General features: G+C 35.5%; 1 protein-coding gene across 3 annotated transcripts in view; it reads right to left on the reverse strand.

The window, feature by feature from the left end:
* The window catches only part of LOC150084657 (serine/threonine-protein kinase VRK1-like), a 266,463-nt gene that overhangs the window by 170,844 nt on the left and 75,204 nt on the right, over nt 1-20,415 (reverse strand). For all 3 annotated transcript variants that reach the window (XM_090375391.1, XM_090375389.1, XM_090375390.1), the window contains 2 exons: nt 15,082-15,137; nt 9,619-9,688 (listed from right to left, as the gene is read on the reverse strand). In XM_090375391.1, coding sequence (XP_090231517.1) covers nt 9,619-9,688; nt 15,082-15,137 — 126 coding nt within the window. The remainder of the gene's footprint in view (nt 1-9,618; nt 9,689-15,081; nt 15,138-20,415) is intronic.

The raw sequence follows: 20,415 nt of genomic DNA on the forward strand, positions 1-20,415 counted from the left end.
TAAACCATTCCAATGTGTGAAGTTTGAATAAATCCAAGGTCTACTGGATACTTACCTGTATGAGGAGTGAAGTATATAACTTGGTTGGTTTTTTTTTTTTTTTTTTTGCAAGGGCAGCAAAAGCCTGTGGCTTCCTTGGGCTGTAGGGCAAATACTATTACTATCTATCCTGCTACCATCCTTCCTCAATTTGAATTTATGACTTCTCATGTGAGTAGCCTGAGCAAGAGTGTGGAATTTCATCAGCATTAAGCTTTATCAGTTCATTCAAAGCCTTAAACATCTCAATCAGATAACCTTGCAGGAGCCTTTCTTGGTAAAACCAACCATGTGTTCCCTTCACCAACCTCAACTTTCTCTGAACCCATTCTGCCATATCTACATTCTTCCTAAAATGTGGCCTTCAGACCTGTATGCAGTATTCAGACTAGCCACTGCTTTGTGCAATGGAATAATCACATCCTTATTCCCTGCTATCCAAGTTCCTGTATATCATTGACAAAACCACATGACCTGTCCTGGCAGCATTGCTCAGAAAACTTCATATCTAACTGCACAATTACTCCCAGGTCTTTTTCATTTTCTACCACCTTAAGTGTAGTACCAGTTGATAACGACGTCATAGTAGCTGAATATCCAAGTGATTCCAACATTATGGAGAGTATTCAAAGAACTAGTGAGAATATCAACGATGATCTGTATGGAATTGAGGGCAACAAAGGCAATAAGGGGAATATTAAACCTTCCAAAAATAAAATGTTGGCAGTATTCGAAACTTCGCGTTGAGGCCTTCAGTATGAAGAAAATGTGCCAGAAAATATATTTGAATGCTTAAACAAATTGTTATTTGGTTTTTAGGAGCATTAGCAACTAAGGCCATATTGCTCGGGGATATGCAGTGGTCATTCCCTGATCTTTCTGCATCCTCCGTATTTGGTGGTGATGGGCTCGAACCCCGGTCTAATCAAGAAGGGTGCTACGCACTGCTGCTTCTTCCCACCTGGCTACGGAGTCGGCCGCTTAAACAAAAGCAAACATTTTTATGAACGATGTACAGTAAAATCCAGTGTACAACAAAAAATAACCAAATATTTTATGACATAATTCTTAAAAGTGTACTAATATATTGTGGGCATCATGTAAGTAGTAATTTCTTAATATGTGTGTATTAATAAATTAATTGTTTAAAATATTAGAAAATTTTTTTTATTCCCACTTATTTCTGATTTATTTTCCATATTTTGCTGTATTTCTGAGTTGAATTACAGTATTTTTCGTTGGTGAAAAGGTCATATTTCTTTATAACCAAATTTCTGTATAACAAATTTTTTCAAGTGAACAATCAATTTCGTTATATGGAGGTCCGACCGTATAACAAAATAAGTTTGCTTTGTTCAAACGCTTGCTTGGAGACATTTTCTCACTTTTCAGCCAAGTTTGACACAACAGCATCAAAAACAAACTGAGCTCATGCTGATAAAAACTGCTGCATGGAGCTCTCAGGTCAAGAAACGAATGACTGAAGGCAGTATTGCCAACATGTGAAGCTTTACTTGACAAATTCCTAGCATTTACAACTAACTTAATAATTCAATAATACAATTCATGACACAAACTTAAGTGATTTGTGAAAAAAACGGTCTGTGCGAGAAAAATAAATAACACTTCTAAAATAAGGATAGAAAATAGAAGTAAAAACAGCTATTAGTTTATAAACATCGAAAACCATGCAAATGGTGTAACCCCTGTCTTCTTCCACTCAAAAAATAATGCCATACTGCATATTTGTATAGGAGTCTTTTACATGCAGCAGCAAAAATTCTGATTGTCTGTTTAGAAATTAAGTCTCAAGCTCCATCATAGATACTGCATCCTTTTCTTCAATTTCTGCTATAACTGAATGCGATTCCTTAGTTCAATCATCAAACTATTGGCATTATTTGCTGGAAAAATTACTGTTTTATGTTGTTCATCTGCACTTGTGGTATGTTGCAGTTCAAACTTCCTCCAACATATGGTGATACAAAAATGGAATAGTAGGCTGACTGGTTGCAAGTAACAACCAGTTTCATTAGTAGTGTTGCCGTTGTCACAATTTTGCAATGGAGCAACGAATGAATATCAAATTTTGCTTAAAACTGGGAAAATCTGCAACAGAAATGTATGAAATGTTGCCACATCAATGTGTTCAAATGGTACAAGTGGTTCAAAGATGGATAAGGATGTTCATGATAACCAGAAGTGGGCATCCATCAAATTCAAAATGAGGACCAAGTTACAAAAGTTTGTGAAATTGTAGCAAGAGATTGTTGTTTGAACTTCAAAATGATGGCTAATGAGTTGGATATGAATAGAAAGATGATTTGTCAAATTCTGCACAAAGATTTAGGGACAAAGGAGGTCTGTGAAAAATTTGTACTGCAGAGCTTCACAAACAAGCAGAAGCAATGAAGAGTGTCATCATTTAGGACTTGTCAAGACAGTCGTAATTTCCTTAACTGTATTGTCTCTGGAGATCAGCATTAGCTTATACAGCATCAGCAAAAGAAAAAAAAAAACCACCTATTTCATCCATCCAATTTGCTCCAAAAGTGTGGCCATTTCTTCCTTGAATTTAATTAGGCTATCAACTTCCAAAATGACAGATGGAAGTTTGTTCCAGCAATCAACTACCTGCTGGCTAAAGATAAATTTCCACACATCTATTCTACAACTGTCTTCCTTAATTTCAGTTTATGCCCCCTCAGGTTTGTAATGAGCAAGAGGAAGAATCCCATCAGTATGACCCTGCTCAATCCATTCAAGGCCTTATACATGTCTATCAGATTGCCTCATAGGTGCTTAGTCTCCAGATGCTGCAATTTGCAGAACTTTAGTCTTTCTTTGTAAGGGAGCCTCCCCCTTTGTTCCTCTCTCCAATCTTGTTGCCCTTCTCTGTACTTGTTCTAGCTACTCAACATCCTTCCTAAAATGAGGCCTCCAGACCTGTATGCAGTACTCAAGATGTGGCTTGACCATTGCCTTATACAAGGGAATAATCACCTCCTTATCCTTGCTAGAAAAATTCCTGTATATCATTGACAAGACCCCATAATCTACTCTGGCAGCCTGTCTGCACTGCTCAGAAAACTTCATATCTGATTGCACAATTACCCCCAGTTTTTTTTTCAGGTACTATCCTGAGTGTGGTACCCATACAACTTTGCATTTGTCAATGTTAAACTTAAGTTGCCACTTTTCAGCCCATCTGCCTACCTTTTCTAGATCCTGTTGCAGTAGCAACAGGATCTAGAAAAGGATCTTTCATTGCTGTCATTAACAATCATACCAACTTTTGTATCATCTGCAAACTTCAACATTAAGCCTGATATACCTTCATCAATATCATTGATAAATATACAAAACAACAGTGGGCCCAATATCGAACCCTGGGGGACTCCACTAATAATGTTAGTCCACGAAGAGCAGTGTCCATCGATTACTACTCTGTCTTCTCCCACTCAAACATGGTGAGTGTAGATGTTTCAGTACAACCCAGCATGACATTAGAGCACGCAGCAGACTTCAAATCACGAAAGCCGAAAAAGTTTGATTATATACCTGAATGGTATATAGCCAATGCTGTGTTCTATGTACAGGCACTTTAAAGACTATTGAAGCACATTTCCTGGGTGAGGCTGCAATTTCAAGAGAAAGGCAGCTGGTTCTTGATGCATGACAATGCCCCTGCCCAGTCTGCACTTGTTGTGAAGACATTTTTGACAGCACATGGCACTGTACAGATCAACCATCCATCCTACTCTTCTGATCTAATACTGGCGGGCTTCTTGACAAAGATGATAACTGCCCTCAAAGGAAAGAGATTTCAAGATGTTAAGGACATGAAGAAAAACACCTCACTAGACATCTCTCTGGATGTCTTTGCCATCTCTTTTTAGAAACGTTCAAGAGGAGATTAATTTGAATAAAAATAAATCCACTTTTGAGCTCCTTCGTTTTGTTTTCTTTTTATCACCATTCTGGGAATTTTATTACCATACCTTATACACGAAGTGGTAAAACAACAGTGTAAATGGTTTTGGATTGTCATTTTTGATTATAAGTGGCCGATCATAACCATAACCAGCAATAAAATTAACTGACATTCATTGCAATTCAATACAGCGTAGAGTATAATATGTAAAAAAATTCATTATGTTTTTTTGTTGAAAATTGTGCTAACTGATGTCACCAACAAAAACCAAATGGGAAGTGCTCAAGAAAGTAACTGTAAAAGTTACTAGCTTTTCATGCCAACTAAGAGAAGATAATGTTCAAGGTTTGAGGCTTAAATGGAAATCAAATGAACTGATGAGATTATTTCAAATGAACTGATGAGATTATTAGCAAAAAAAAAAAAAAAAAAAAAGAAAATTGCATGGAATATGGCCTTAGCTGCTAATGCTCCTAAAAACCAAATAACAACAACAACAACTTCTCTTTGTGTTCTTAGTCACAGATTTCTCATAATCTGTCTCAGTATACCAAATCAGCTTAGTAATTTGAGAAGAGTTTACTTGGTGCAGATTCCTGCACCAAGTAAACTCTTCTCAAATTACTAAGCTGATTTGGTATACTGAGACAGATTATGAGAAATCTGTGACTAAGAACACAAAGAGAAGTTGTTGTTATTTGGTTTTTAGGAGCATTAGCAGCTAAGGCCATATTGCTCCGGAGATATGCGGTGGTCATTCCCTGACCTTTCCACATCCTCCATATTTGGTGGTCACGGGCTCGAACCCCGGGTCTAATCAAGAAGCGTGTGCTACGCACTACTGCTCCTGCCCACCTGGCTACGGAGGCATCATACAAAAAGAAGTAACAGAGAATTCTTTACTTATTAAACCTCGGAGGAAAGGGTAAAACTGCATTGATGCACTGATATCATTAGCATAACTATTGATGATCTATAAATATTTTTATATTTATAGATCATCAAACTGAATAAATATTTTCATCTGTAATAACATGTGAAAAGTTTTTTTTAAGGATGGGTACAGGGAAAAAGAAATCCATGATGAACCAAAGGCAAAAAATGATGTATACAAGGAAAAAATTGAGTATACTGAGTTATGCAAAGCCATTAGAAAGAGACTCAGAGAGGACATAAGAAGATTTAACACAAGAAAAGTAGAACAAGCATTAAAGGAAAACAAAGGATTTAAATCAGCAGCCATGGGCAGTAATTCAGAAAGACAAATGATACTGAAACTGAAGAATGCACATGGTGTACTTATAAACAGCAGAGAAGGCATAATTCAACTAGTAGAAGACTACTATAGAGAATTATACAAGGAGCGAGGGAATGATGCCAGCAGAGAGGAAGATGGATTGCGAAGTAGCAACACATACGACATACCCGATATTCTTCCTGATGAGGTAAGAACAGGCATTGGGGAAAATGAAGAATCAGAAAACCCCCGTGGAAGATGAAGTTACTGTAGGGTTGTTAAAATTGGGAGGAAGAGACATAACACAAAAACTGGCAAGGCTCTTCACAAAGTGCATTAGAAAAGGTGTGACACCTAAGCAGTGGAATAACGCAATCAGAGTTTTGCTGCATAAGAAAGGAGATAAATCAGAAATTGGAAATTACAGACCAATTAGCTTGTTATCTCACATATACAAGTTGTTCACAAGGGTCATTACTAACAGATTAGAAAGAATACGTGATGAGAATCAACCAAAAGAGCAAGCTGGCTTTAGGACAGGATTCTCAACTATGGATCACCTTCACGTAATATCACAGCTAATGGAGAAAACAAATGAATATAAAACACCATTATGCCTGGCATTTGTGGATTATGAAAAGGCATTTGACTCCATACAGCATAAGGCAATTTTTAGGGCACTGGAAAGACAAGGCATAGATACCCCACATATTATGATTTTGAAGAAAATATATGAGAGTGCTACCTCCTTTATTAGACTAGACAAAGACAGTAGGAAATTTAAAATCGAGAAAGGAGTTCAACAAGGAGACACAATATCTCCGAAGCTGTTTACTGCTGCCCTTGAGGAAGCTTTCAGAAGATTAGACTGGTCGCAGAAAGGAGTCAATGTGAATGGAGACGTGAACTAAATGTGAACAATGTGAACTAAACCATTTTCGATTTGCAGATGACATTGTGGTCATAAGCCACAATCCCAAAGAATTAGAGGAAAATCTTAATCTTAATCAGTTATGCAGAGTTAGAGTAAGGATTTTGCACTAAAGATGAATATGACTAAAACAAAAGTAATGACGAACAAGTATGCCACAGAAAGGGAAATAATCATTGAAGGAGCAGTAATTGAAAAGGTGGAGTCATATACTTATCTGGGACAAGTTATTAGCTGTAATAATGATAAATGGCTGGAAGTCAAGAGAAGAATAAATTTTGGATGGATAGCATTCAGGAAATATAGTCACATACTGAAGAGCAATATCCCAGTTTGTCTGAAACATAAAATAATGAACCAATGTGATGAGAACTACACAGCGAAGAATAGAACGAATTATATTGGGAATCAGACTGTTAGATAAGAGGAGAAACACATGGATTAGGCAGCAAACTCAAGCAAAGGACATTCTTATCAAAACTAAAGAACTAAAATGGTCTTGGGCAGGACACATAGCTCGAAGACATGATGACAGATGGACTAAGAAAATAACAGAATGGTACCCAAGAGGAGCTAGAAGAAAACCTGGAAGACAAAGGCGTAGATGGATAGATGAAATTCATGAGTTGTGGGTTGTAAATGGATGGCCAAGTGCTCAAAACAGAAGGAACTGGAAAGTTGCTGGAGAGGCCTTCATCCTGCAGTGGATTGAAAATGCCTGATGATGATGATGATGATGATGATGATGATGATATACTCTAGAAATAAAAATATCTCACTTCATTCGGTTATATTATAAAATCGTTTGGCCAAGGTAAAGAAAGCCAACACGAGAACCATGGCAAACTTCCCGGACAAACCGGTTTCCAGTTACCCCAGTTTCTCCCTGCATTCTCGGTAAACCGACGGTGCGTGTTATCGGTAATGGCAGTCGAAGTCGATAACGATGATTGATTAGTTTTTTCTCATTATTAAAAGCAGATTATTGGAGGTCATCAGTGTTTTCATGGTTGAAATTTTCTTATGGGTACACTCTCCAGACTGCCTTAGTCTTAGGGTGTTTATCCCTCCCCCCTCCCCACTTTAAAATAGGAAAATGATTTCTACTGTCACTACTGACAATATGCACTGTCTGCAGAAGTTGTTTTCCTATTTTAAAATGGCGGGAGAGGGGATAAACACCTAAGACTGAGGCAGTCTGGAGTGTGTGCCTTGTAAGTAAATTTCAGCACAAAAACACTCATGAACTCTAATAACTTGCTTTTAATAATGAGAAAAAATTAATCAATACATCGTTATTGACTGCTATTGCCCCTACTGATAACGTGCACCATCTGTTTACCAGAATGCAGGAAACCAGTTTGCCTGGTAAGCTTCCCAAAGTTTACCGTGGTTCTCGCGTTGACTTTCTTTACCTTTGCCAATCATTAAACTGGAAGTCAAATGATTTTATGATAATTGAAAGGAAGCTGGAAGAAAAATTGTTCAAGCTAGCAGTAAATAAGGCAATTGGTTGATGGAATTGATCCAATTATATTAAAAGAAGTGGCAAAAGAGCTAGAAAATCTTTGGCCATAATAATTAAGAGCATCTGTGGATTGACAAGATATCCTCTACAGACAGGTGATGTGTGATATGGAAATTTCTCCTATTCACAAGGGGTGGGGGTGGAATTACACAGAGCAATGGTAAGATCACAAGTTGAATATGGCATGTAGATATGGATGCTTCATTTCAGAAAGGATGTAAATCTGAACAAGTGCAGAGAAATGCAACAATACTGGTTAGAACAAAAGGGCACTTTTACCACGAAAACTTGGGTTCCATAAACTGCAGCATCTGGAAACCAGGCATCTATGAGGAGACCAAACTGAAGTGTCTAACTTTAAATGGGTTAAATAAACTAAATGCTAACGGCAAATTTAAACTGGAAAAGGATGATTGCAGAGGTGTGAAGAACTTTGATTTCCTCCAGAGAGTAACTGAATGTTGGAATAAACTTTCATCTAGTATAAGTGTGTATTATTTTATATAAATTTAAATTATTAGAAGGAATGGGTAAAGAAAGTGGGTAATTTATTTATTTTTTTGTAATGGTTGATGCTATATTAGCTTTGCTTCCTTGCATCATTTTCTCACTAATAATTAGCAGGCGAATTATTGTGATTTCAAAACAAAGAACTAAGCATTCAGACTCACTGCTACAAAGACCAAGGGCAAGATTCAGCCCTACAAAAATAATTCACAGGTTATTGCTAATTGTAGTATACTGGCTGCCAAAACAGTTATAATGAAGATGAATACTCCTTTGGAACACACTTTTTTTTTTCTGTTAGTTGTTGGTTCATCGGCTTCTGTGGCCATAATGCACCTCCCAAGGTTTTTGCACTACTCTGATCCAAGCCCGAGGCGGAACACATAAAGTTACTGGTTCAGTAATTTAAGTGCCCTGAAAATAAGCACTAGATATGGCAAACCCAAGCATTTCTAAGTTTAATCATCATATTCTATTTCTGTACATTTCTTTTCTTGTAATTATGTTTATCTGTATTTTAACACAAACTGGAATATTAAAAGAAATAAAGCACTTCCACTGAGATATTCCTCAATAAGTTTCCTATTATTCTATACAAATATTTTGAGCTTTCTTAGTTCTGATTTTTACCACACATGTATGGAATAATTCACTTGAACCAAATTTAACAAAATTTGGTTTAGATCAGTGGTTTTCAACCAGGATGCCATGGCACCTTAGGGTGCCGCAACAACATTCCAGGGGTGCCATATAATTTGGGTTTAAGTTACTTAAACTTATTATTTTTTAATTTATTTCATTATAAAAAGGTGTACAGTATCTTTTAAATTTTGTGGTGATCTATAATTTATGTTTACTTAGCACCTCTATATAAAGAATAAAATTATATACCATGTATTATTCTACACACACACACACACACAGAGAGAGAGAGAGAGAGAGAGAGAGAGAGAGAGAGAGAGAGAGAGAGAGAGAGAGAGAGAGAGAGAGAGAGAGAGAGAGAGAGAAAGAAAGAAAGAAAGAATCGGATCTAACAGGCAGAAAATTGAAATTGAGTAGGGGTGCCGCAAAATAAAATAAATTACTCAGGGGTGCCATTATTAAAAAAATGGTTGAAAACCACTGGTTTAGATGATTTATTTAAAAACCTGTCCAGCACTAGGAAGCCATGTAATACAAAATTTAGAGAAGTATTGCAGTCATAACATGGGTAAAAATGTTTAGTCACCATCAAAAAAATTTTTTCAATGATGCAAGGCACAAAATTTGTATTTGATTAAAAACAGTTTAAGTGAACCAAGAATTCACAGGTAAAATACATGGTTGTACAAAATCTTTGTTTCACTAAAACAGTAAATACATCTGTATATTTGTACATAGCTATATATAAAGAATGAAAAATCTATGCATCCACTGAAACAAACAAAAAGGACTTTACTTACTGAATTCAGCTTTTCCAACGCGGTGATAAAAATGCATTTCAGCAAACAGTGGTCCATTACTGTGGTCTTCCTACAAGAATATCATTAATTACAGATATAAAACAAACATAATTATTGCATGAATGTAGGGGGGGATCATGTTTAGTATCCAGCTAGTCAACATATCTTACAGTGGGGATAGATACCTCGTATAACAAGATTATAAAAAGTCTATAGCATATATGCACCTATCAAAACATAGGTTAGTTAATCTCTTCATGACATAGGTTAGTTAATCTCTTCATGAGTGAGTTTACAAGCCACAACACAAATATAAGCAGGAGAAAATAGGAGATTTTGGGCCCAAAAAAACAGGTTTTTGTAAAAAAAAATATGAGTTCTTGTATGAAGTATTAAAATATATGCATAGGGTTGTTAACCACTATAATATGATTTCGAGCATTAGCTTACGTAACATTTTTCTTTTATTTCTATCAGACAACTGACTTTGCTTTAAGACAAACACTGTTGCCAATGATAGTCCTGCTATCTGGACTTGGTTGTCAGGAGCATTTCCAAAGCTTCACCAGAGAGGGAAAGATGAAAACATCCCCCCCCCCCAACCTGGCTGAATATTCTCTCACACTCAGCATTGTTGTGAGGAATTGTTAAATTCTACTCTGACCTGACCTGGGATAATCTGTTTTACTTCAAGCTTCATTATGCACTTTTCAGTTTCCCAAACAAGGACCACTATATACAGTATATCATTGCTTTCTTCTGTCATAATAGCATACGACAGGTTCGCACAAGGAAGTTGGTGCTAGAAACCTAACCACAAAAAATCTAAAATCTGAAAAAAAGATGCACTGCCAAATGAAATTTATGCTACTTCAGCATTTATAATATCATTTTCAATGGTAACTGGTGCACTGTGCAGCAACAAGGCACTTCCTCATTGAAGAAAAGAATGTTCTTTTGTTTTAGACTTTGCAAGACCTTGGCATTAGAAATGGCTATGACTAAGCTAGAATCAACCTTCTGGTTGATTCTAGGCAGTTCTGGAATACAGGAATAAATGGAATACAAGCAGTTCTCGCTTTACGAGTTCCTGGGTTTACAAGTCCCCCCCCCCAAGTATAAAGTATCAACAAAATCGAAAATATTAATTTGCAAAAAATTAATGTTAAACATTCATAAATACCGCATTTCAAGCCACGCATGTAGCTATACAATACAGTGTACCCCGCTTTACAATATTAATCCATTACCATTGTATCACGAAAATATCGTAATGCGGACCCAATAACACATTGTATTTTGGTAATTCATTCCACGACCTCGGAAGTTCAAATTTTCATTATATAACTCCCTAAAAGATCATTTTTATAGTGTAAACTGTATTAGTTACCAATTCAAATCATTAAACGCACTACACTTTCATTGCTATCATATGTTATAAAAACCAATTTTGAACGGCTTTGTGATATTTTTATAAAGCACATTTCTGGAAGTCACGACCATAAAACAATTTGCACTTTCTGGTTTATTGGGCTTTTCTGTTACTGCAAGCAATTATAAATGGGTAGTAAACTTGATGTTATTGAATACATGAAAATACCAATAGCTGGAATTGTGTGGGTTTTTATGTTATTATGGTGAAATGTCTTTAATCTTTAACTGAAATCTTTAATCGTATAAAAAAAAAAAAAAAATTTTCAGAATCTTCTCTTCATTCCTTTTTTTTTTTTTTTTTTAAGCTTCGTAAACTTGTTATGTTTGAAATGAAAGGTTTTCAAAATTCATTTTGGAAGAAGACAGAGACCGCATGTGATTCTCATTTGTTAACGTGATATTAGTTGTACTGTTGCAGTGGATATTCTTCAGCAGTTTTTTGAATACCGTTTTCATCTTATTTAACAATAATAAGGTTCTTTATTAACTTAAATTTTGTACATTCATGATTCAGTACACAGATAACCCAGAATCTACCAATAAATTGTCTCTGTCAATGAACAAACTTATATTCCATTAACTAATGAAACAGTACTAAAATAGAAGTAATGTTTACAATAAATATAAGGTTCAGAACTGAGCTTTCTGTTCATCATTACATAGTTCATCTAGTTCATCCCAGTTTGGAAACATTTATTTTCCAATTTCAATATAACACTTTGCCTTTATTTCTTTGCTGGAGTAGTCTTTTAATGACGTGTTGTACAAAGGAGGCCTTCTTTCCATCTCACAAATAAACTCCTCTGTGTCAAACATAGTCTTCCCCAAAGTATAATAAACAAACCAATTAAGGCCAACCACCCCACGCACAGGGAGAATATCTCCTCAGGCTATGCAAATACCAAGGCATACGTGCTTGTAATGCATCCGAAGGTGTTGGCAGGCGTTTTACGTCAGCTTACATCGTCCTATGTGATGTTTGAAGTGCCCGTCTAGTTTGCATGCCTTTACCCTCTGCTTCCTGTAAAACTGGGCATTGGAAAGCGTCGCCTTCACATTAGCAAGTAATGTTTTAATACACACTGATTTAAATGAAACCATTCATGTTGCCAGCGAGCAAGTGAAAAAACTGCAGAGTGATATTGTTTTAAACCTGTTTTAAAATGAACGATTCTTGAGCAAAAAAGTTTTTGCACATGCACACCGGACTTCCCCTCCCTGCTTTATGCAAGTAATAAACAAGTCGCTCTTGTCAAATATGCCAAAATTTAACAAATAGATAATAATAAGTGAGGGGCAGTCTCATCTTTCAATTTACACCATCATCTAAGAGATGATGATATAAATTAAAGGAGAAAAGATGTTACAAACAAGTTCTGGATTGAAGTGGCAGTTGCTTGTGGACTAGAACGTGACAAGATGAACTTATTGCTTCATTTAAACAGATATATAAGGTGCTTTGTAAATGTGTATAGGCCTTGCATGTTTTTCTTGTAAATCTACAGTTAACATACAATACAAACATAATCAAAATATTCTTATTATTACATACAACACATAACAATATACAATATTTATTAGGTCTCATATAATTATTTGTTTAATCATATATGAATGACATAGCAAGGGCTTAGTGTCAAACAACGTTAAACTATTAAACTCCATTTTTTTTTTTTTTTTTTTTTTGAGATAACTTTAGATTTACTTTATACAAATAATAATGCATGTCATAGAACTGAATCTCTCTGTTAGTTTACAAGTTAGCTTAGGCTGTAAATACATTTCCGGTAAAACAAATAATTTTAAAATGACTTTTTCTTGGTTAATTACAAAAACGTTGACTACAAAATGATTTTGTAGTTAAAGTTGTTTGACACTAAACCCTCAAAAGATTACCCTCGTTGATAAAGCATCCAATTCAGATTGGTATAAAGTAAATATCAACATAATACACTATATTTCAAACAACTTATGCATTTTGGTTGCAAAAAACAGTAATTACAAAATAAGCCTTTAATTTCCTTTGCCCTGGTACCAGATATTCCAATATAAGGAACTGATTCAGTGTTGTCTTGCACATTTTCAGAGTTGAAGCTCTATATTACAGTAATCCAAATTGTTATCCCCATCCTCATTTCTTATAACATTGTGTAAAATGCAAGTACATTTTATTATAACACAAGCTTTATCAGAATATCAAGCCTTATCTATGGCTGATCTGTTGCAGTAGAAAGGAGAATGTCCCCACTGACATTCTTATGTGTGAAAAAAAATCTATTTGGGTGACTGCATAACTGCCAGTAAAAATGAAGGAATTCTACATAAATCTGGATCTACATCACTCAGGATTGGTTTTACTCGGTGGACACATCTTTTTTAAATACCATTTTTAAAACTGAATGTTGATAAATTGTGCTCTCATTTGCTAACTGATGTGAAATACTTATCACTTGAACAGTGATAAGTATCAGAATACCTTTATTCTGCACACTTTTTACACTTTCTTACTCTGCTAATGTTTTTTTCCTTCTATATGAAAATTTGCTCATATCCAGCCAATACCTGAAAGGGGTTGCAAATTCCTCCCTTCCAATTATCATTCATTGCACTTACCTTTACTCTTTCTCAAATAATGGAAAAATTCATCAACTAAATTCTTCCATTATTTTGAAACTTTCAATCTGACCAATGATCTGCAATATGGATCCCGTTGGTGTCTTAATTGGAAATACATTGGTTTGGACAAATTTGATGAAAGAGTTTGGTGAAACTTAAGCAGTTGCTCTTGACATTTCTAAGGCTTTTGAATGTGTCTGGTAAAAAGGTCTTCTAAACAACCTCCTATTTTATGGACTGCCATCTTTTTCACAATCGGGTATCCAGTTTTCTGCCTGGCCATTCTCTGCACGTGATGATAGATGGCCCTTTATCTTCTAACTTCTCCACTAATGCTGGTATTTCTCAAGTTGCGTTCCTCCTTTCATTCTTTTCTTCTTGTAAAATACTGACCTTCTTCCACTGGCTGAAATTTCTATCTACAGTTTTTAATGATAACAGCATATTATAATCAACCTTCCAAGTTTGAGAAACCTTGGCCTGCACAAAACGTCAATTTCTCTATCATGCAGCCGAATTCCTTAAATGTAGATTTCTAGGTAATTCTCCAAACAGAAAAGAAAACTTATAACACTCATACCTGTTTTATTTCTCAAAAAATGATTCTAGTGCTTCTATGTTCATCTTCAATGACACTTAAAGATGTCATTGAAGGGATCTTAAAAGATCTCTAAACAAAACTTATGCATCTGTATTAGGATTACCTCAGCTTCTAACCTCTTAAAATAAGCACACCACAAATACTGCTTTCTCTGCATCAAAAGAACTGCATTCTTTTTCACTCTCAGCATGACTTATCTTATAAACTACTGACTTAATACAAATATCAAATCCCCTATTATGGAATACTGATCCCATATCTGGGAGTAGGTGGGGTAAGACAAGGGTCCTTAACCCTCCTCATACAAAGTCACTCCACTCTGTCTCATAAAAGTTGTTTCTAGTATGTGCCTTTTCTATGAATACACTCATAAGCACTACTCTTCTGAATTGGCATCTCTGATAACTGTACTCTCTTCCAAACTAGTCCAAACATGTGCAGAAGCCAGTCAGATTTCTTTCTGTGACAGGAAGCTAACTGGTTGTTCAACTATTTGTCCAACTCTAAATTCAAAGACCTAACTTCCTTCTCATGTATTTCCCAAAATTTACAATGTACAGAAATTAAGGTTTAATGTCAACAAGTATCCTCTGCCTTTTCAGCATTCAAACTATATTAAAGTATTGTAAGTTCTAATACCTTTTGCATTTAGTTTTCATCAAACAAACAAACAAAAAAAAAAAAAAAAAAAGCAATAACTACTGCACATGTTCAACAGATCACACACGCGCGCACGCACGCACGCACGCACGCACGCACGCACACACGCACACGCACACACACACACACACAAATGAAAAACCTGAACTTACAACTTTTATCACATACTGTGCATCTAATCCAACTGGTCTACTTATGTCATCTGATGCTGCAAGAGAATATTCAGTTTAAAATTTATTATATAAGATTTAAATAAGACTGAATAAATAACAAATCATTCAATAAAAGTAAATTTCATATACAAAGCAATTACAATATGCATCTGATATACAGCCATCATTCCTTCACTTGCCCACATATCAAACAGAATGAATATCATTAAGCAGTTTTATACAACACATTACTAAAATTACTAGAATAACCATAAAGCTGGTTAATTTAGTAGGTATGTAAACAGAATGATTTGTCACATACGAGTTCTATGAGAGTTTGAAGAGTAGGGTAGATGCCCCTCGAAGGAATTAAATTGGGGGATCTATTAAACTCTCAGCTGCCCAACTCAACACCAGAGCTCACTCTTGTGCATCAGGCACCACGGCAGCAATCTTCAGGGCAGAATGTGCTGGTCCCACATGGGCTAATTATTGACCATCTACACTCACCTTGTTAAAGGTTTAGACCTAAATGGATGTCAGATGAACTGATGAGACTAGTGGCAGACAAGAAAAATGCTTGGGATCATTATAATTAGCAGGGGATATGGAATTCTACAGCAAGTACAAATTGAACAACTCCCTCACTGAATTAGATGTCTGCAATGCCGTAAATGCCCTCGACAACCCTTTGAAGGTTGTACGCAAATAGTACGACTTGAAGGTCACAATAACACCCTGATCCACTGGCTGCAACAGTGAGGTGGTGTTGGGTGGCAAATAAATGACCTTCGCATTCAGAACAACATTAGGGATATCTTCAAGGTTGGCTGGATATTCTGGAGAATTGTCGAGGACTAAAACAACATTTTTGGGCAAGTTGTTTGCTACACAAAATTGAGCCACCTCTGGACAAAAGTATGAAGTATACCATTCACTAAAAAAAGGGTCTAGGTCACCTATGCCTTCTTATTAGAGCATTAGAAAACAGGAAGGTGAGTCTTCACAATGCCCTTCATAACACATAGGTTCTTTGAATGGTACACCAACATTGGCTTTAACTTAAAGTGCTTCATGCATTACCACACAGAAGTAATGTAAGCTGATCTTTCCAGGCATCTTCTTCCAGTACAGCCCCGTTTCATCAAATCTGGGGTGCTGCTGCAGCAGCAGCCTTTATCCATTAACTTTTGGAATATGGGAGAATATTCCTCAGCACCTGCAGTGTCAGCACTAGCCGTCTCATTAGCAATTTTTACATTGTGAATTCTGGTCCGGTTTTTGAACCAGGAAAACCAGCCCCTGCTAGCCAAAAATTATTCAGTCACTCCAAATTCCTCATTAATTTCATTGAACAAACTCCTAGCCTTGTCCATAACCATTGCCTGTGTTACAGAAATGTTATTTTGGTTCATATTGTCTATCCACAGCACTAATAACTTCTCCATCTTCTCCATTGTCTCATTCCTTGAATAAGTTGTTCTAGAAATGCTTACATTAACAATTCCTGTATGTGACTGCTTGATCTTGTCAGCATTATTTATAATGGTTGTAACAGTAGAAGGTGCTAAATTTAATTTTGCTACACACACACCTCCAAATACCGCTCACCAGATTCCATACAACGAATAATGTCCATTTTCACTTCAATTGTTAAAGATTTGCAGCTTTTTTTTTTTAACATGTACAGGCAGAGATTCACCACTACACTTAGAAGACATGGTTGCACAATTTATTGAAAATAATAAGGCACTAATGAACACAGGAAATTATTAAAATTTTAGGCACAGCTCATAACATGCGCACATTAGCGGACGAGGAGAAAGCAACTGATGTCGACGCTAGATCCGTCTAGGTACCCACTTCCCGTGTTACATTTACGCTTGCCCTTTCAAAATTCCTTTTTATATATATATATATATTTATATATATATATTTTTCATTATTATTATTTTAAAAGGGCATTAATGTGAAACAGCGTAAACTGAAGCATTGTAAAGCGGGGCCACCTGTATATCTAATATTAAAAAAAATATGTTATATGATAGTTATTATAATATAATTATAAACAAAATTACAATTCATAACAGAAATTATATATACTTATATAATAATTTTATTCTTTATTTAGAGGTACTAAATAAACATTTATAGATCACCACAAAAATTAAAAACTGTACACCTCTTTATAATGAAATAAATATACAGTGGATTCCGGTTATTTGGGCCACCGATTAATCGAGGCAAGAGACTGCAGCACTGGTGATTACCCTATGATTGTCTCCGACCGTACCAAGTGGTTCGATCAGAGCAACAGAATTATAAAAATTGTCCACATACACTACATATCCCTTGTCTAAGTAATCTTCAAGCAAGTATAGCACAACTTCAGCAGTGTGACCTATGTTTTGTTCAGTTTCTTCTGATTTACCTGAGTAAATTTTTATTTTCATAACAAGGCCGTTGGACTTGCACAGTTCATAAAGTTTGATTCTGTATTTGTGCCTTTTATTTTTTTATGTACTGGCGGAAATTCAGTCTCCCATGCCACAACATCATCGACTCGTCAATACAGATGTTTTTATTCGGTACGTAATTATTGCACATAACATTATTGAAATGATTCAAAATCGGTCTTACCTTGTTAGCCTGTCATCAGATTGTAATGAGTTATCTGTGAAGTGAAAATATCATAATATCAACTGGAATCTATTTCAACTCATAAATGATCGCCAAAACATAACATTGTAGAATGCACTTGTACTCCAGTAATCCTCTATTGAAGGAAAAGAACAAGGACCCATTTGTAATAAAAGTCCAAGAAACACTTTCATTCCTGAGATGTCAGTGTCCTTCCATTTTGACCACCTGGCATATTTTTGCGATTGTCCACATTTTTCAATTTCTTGCCTAGCATATAAATTAGTTTATTCCATTAATAACGTAAGAAATTCTTCCAAAAAACATAGCCCTACCAATTTTGGTACACTAAGTTCTGTTGTGTCCATTTTCAAACCAACATTCTCTTCAAAAATAAATTGTGGAGGATCTTGTGCTATTTCATTCCACAAATTATTATCATTATTTGACATACTTGCCTGCGGAAAATTAGGATTATCATCAGGCTGGGAGCTGGCTTTACCTTCACTATCCTCACTTGAATCATTAGAAGGTTCATAATTGTCACTGTCGGGAACCAGAACCGTGTGGTTCGTCAAAAATCTCTTCAAATTCCGAGTCATTCATATTAGCATATAGTTGAAGCACTTCTTCGGTCAGTGGTCTCTTCTTATCCATGTTTTAGGTTCTTTTGTTTTTTTTTTTTGAAACACGTAACAAATTACTAAATACAACGTACATATACGGCACAGTCCATGTCAACTACGGATTTGCGCACAGTGCTGACTCATCTACAGCGAATTCTACACGTAACAATACGTCTCGAGTTAACTCATAGTTGGCTGCTGCAAGAAATTTTCAATTACACACGGCATCTACAAGATAATTCGAGAAGCTTTTTTTAGGAGTTTTGGTGATGAATATATATTATAATTTGGGTTTTGAATAATTTAAAACATGCCTAACTCAGATTGGCGTCGGAGATCCGTTCACCCAAATAAGCCTGCTACGGCTTATTTGGGTGAATATGTTAGGCTTATTTGGGTCAATGTGTTAAATACAAAAAAAAAAAAAAAAAAAAAAAAATCATTCAGAAATATTTACAATGGCAGTGTTATAAGTTCTACTCTAATATTATTCACATGCAAAAATTTTGGACTGAAATTCAGCATATAGTTTAGGGAGGGAAACACTACTGCTATAATACTTGATTGGAAAAAAAAAAAAAAAAACTTTTAGTGAAAAATATTCAAATTTGTCTCCAGTATAACAATTTTAAAATGTATATTCTTTTATCCCTCACACCCATATGGGCTGTTAAGAAACAACTTGGAATTGGGACGGAAAAGACATACAATGGATTTGACAAAATTAATTTATTAATAAATTAAGTTTTTAAAAAAATGCAAGAATCTTCTTTGATTGAAAGAAGCAGCCTAAAAATTAACTGACACATTAATGTAATTCAAAATGCATTAAATTTAATGTTTCTGCTGGTTAACTTAAAACTTAAAAAAAAAAAAAAAAAAGGAATATATTTCCAAAAAAAAGTATGAAGACACCAATAAAATCAATCTGGATTTTGAAGATGTTGCACTAATTTTTTTGAATTTCTAGCATGTTTTAGTCACATTAGATATGATTAAGTCTAGGGCAAAACTTAAAGACTGTGAAAGCTATATAAAGCCATTTTGGACATAGTCTTTTTCTATACACAGCTATGAGCCAACTGGGTTGCCTAGTGCATCTATCTCAATATTGTGGAGACATTTTGTCATAAGTGCCTCTTCTATTGCACTACTTTAAATAAAAGGTGCTGCTCCAATGGAGAAGTACACTGCTTTTTATTGAAAGTGTATGCTATTACCCATAACTGGGTTTTCAACTCTACCTGAAATCTCACTCATGGGCAGATAGATAGTGCCTACCTGACCATCAATGAGACATGGGCAACTCAGTGATGAGATATAGCCATAACATTTGAGAGAGGCAAGATGCTGCAGTAAGTATAGTGCAGACATGGCTTGGTATCTCGGAAGAGCTGCTGAGGCTTTTGCAATTACTAATGATTGCACACGACTGTTCCTAACCACACAGCCAATAACACTTGATCTTTTTCTCACAAACAACCCTTCCAAATACACAGTTGAGGTGCATGGTCCTTCTCCAATGGAGCCTTTCTCTTGTGGTCAATCTCAACCTCACGTTGTTTGGCATTATAAGAATGCAAAATGGGATGATCTGTGAGATTTCTTTTCTTCTTTTCCTTGGTGGGATTATTTTAAATCTTCTGTTGTCAACATTTGCTCAGATTGTGTCAACGAAATTATTTTTGTAGGGATGAAATTCTTTCGCCACACTCCACCTTAAAATCTCACCCTTTAACCAAACTTTGGAATTCCAAAGTGTCCATTGATTACCACTCTCTGTATTTTCCCACACAACCATCCTTTTATTCATTGTAGCAACTTGCCCTAAATGCCATACTGCTCCAATTTGTACAGCGTCTTCCATGTGCAACAGTATCAAAAGCTTTCCTGAAATCCAAGTTTATAATATCAAAATTATATTTTCCATCCAGTTCCTTTATGACCACATGAAAGTATACAATTAAATTGGTCAGACAAGACTTCCTCTTAACTCTTAACTGTGAACTATAACTGTAGTCTTGTCTAGATGATCCTGCAGTGCTTCTTTAACTTCTTTTACATTCTT

This window comes from Mastigoproctus giganteus, chromosome 6 (genome assembly GCF_048544385.1).
Source record: "Mastigoproctus giganteus isolate SK-2022 chromosome 6, ASM4854438v1, whole genome shotgun sequence".
NCBI classification, from domain to species: domain Eukaryota; kingdom Metazoa; phylum Arthropoda; class Arachnida; order Uropygi; family Thelyphonidae; genus Mastigoproctus; species Mastigoproctus giganteus.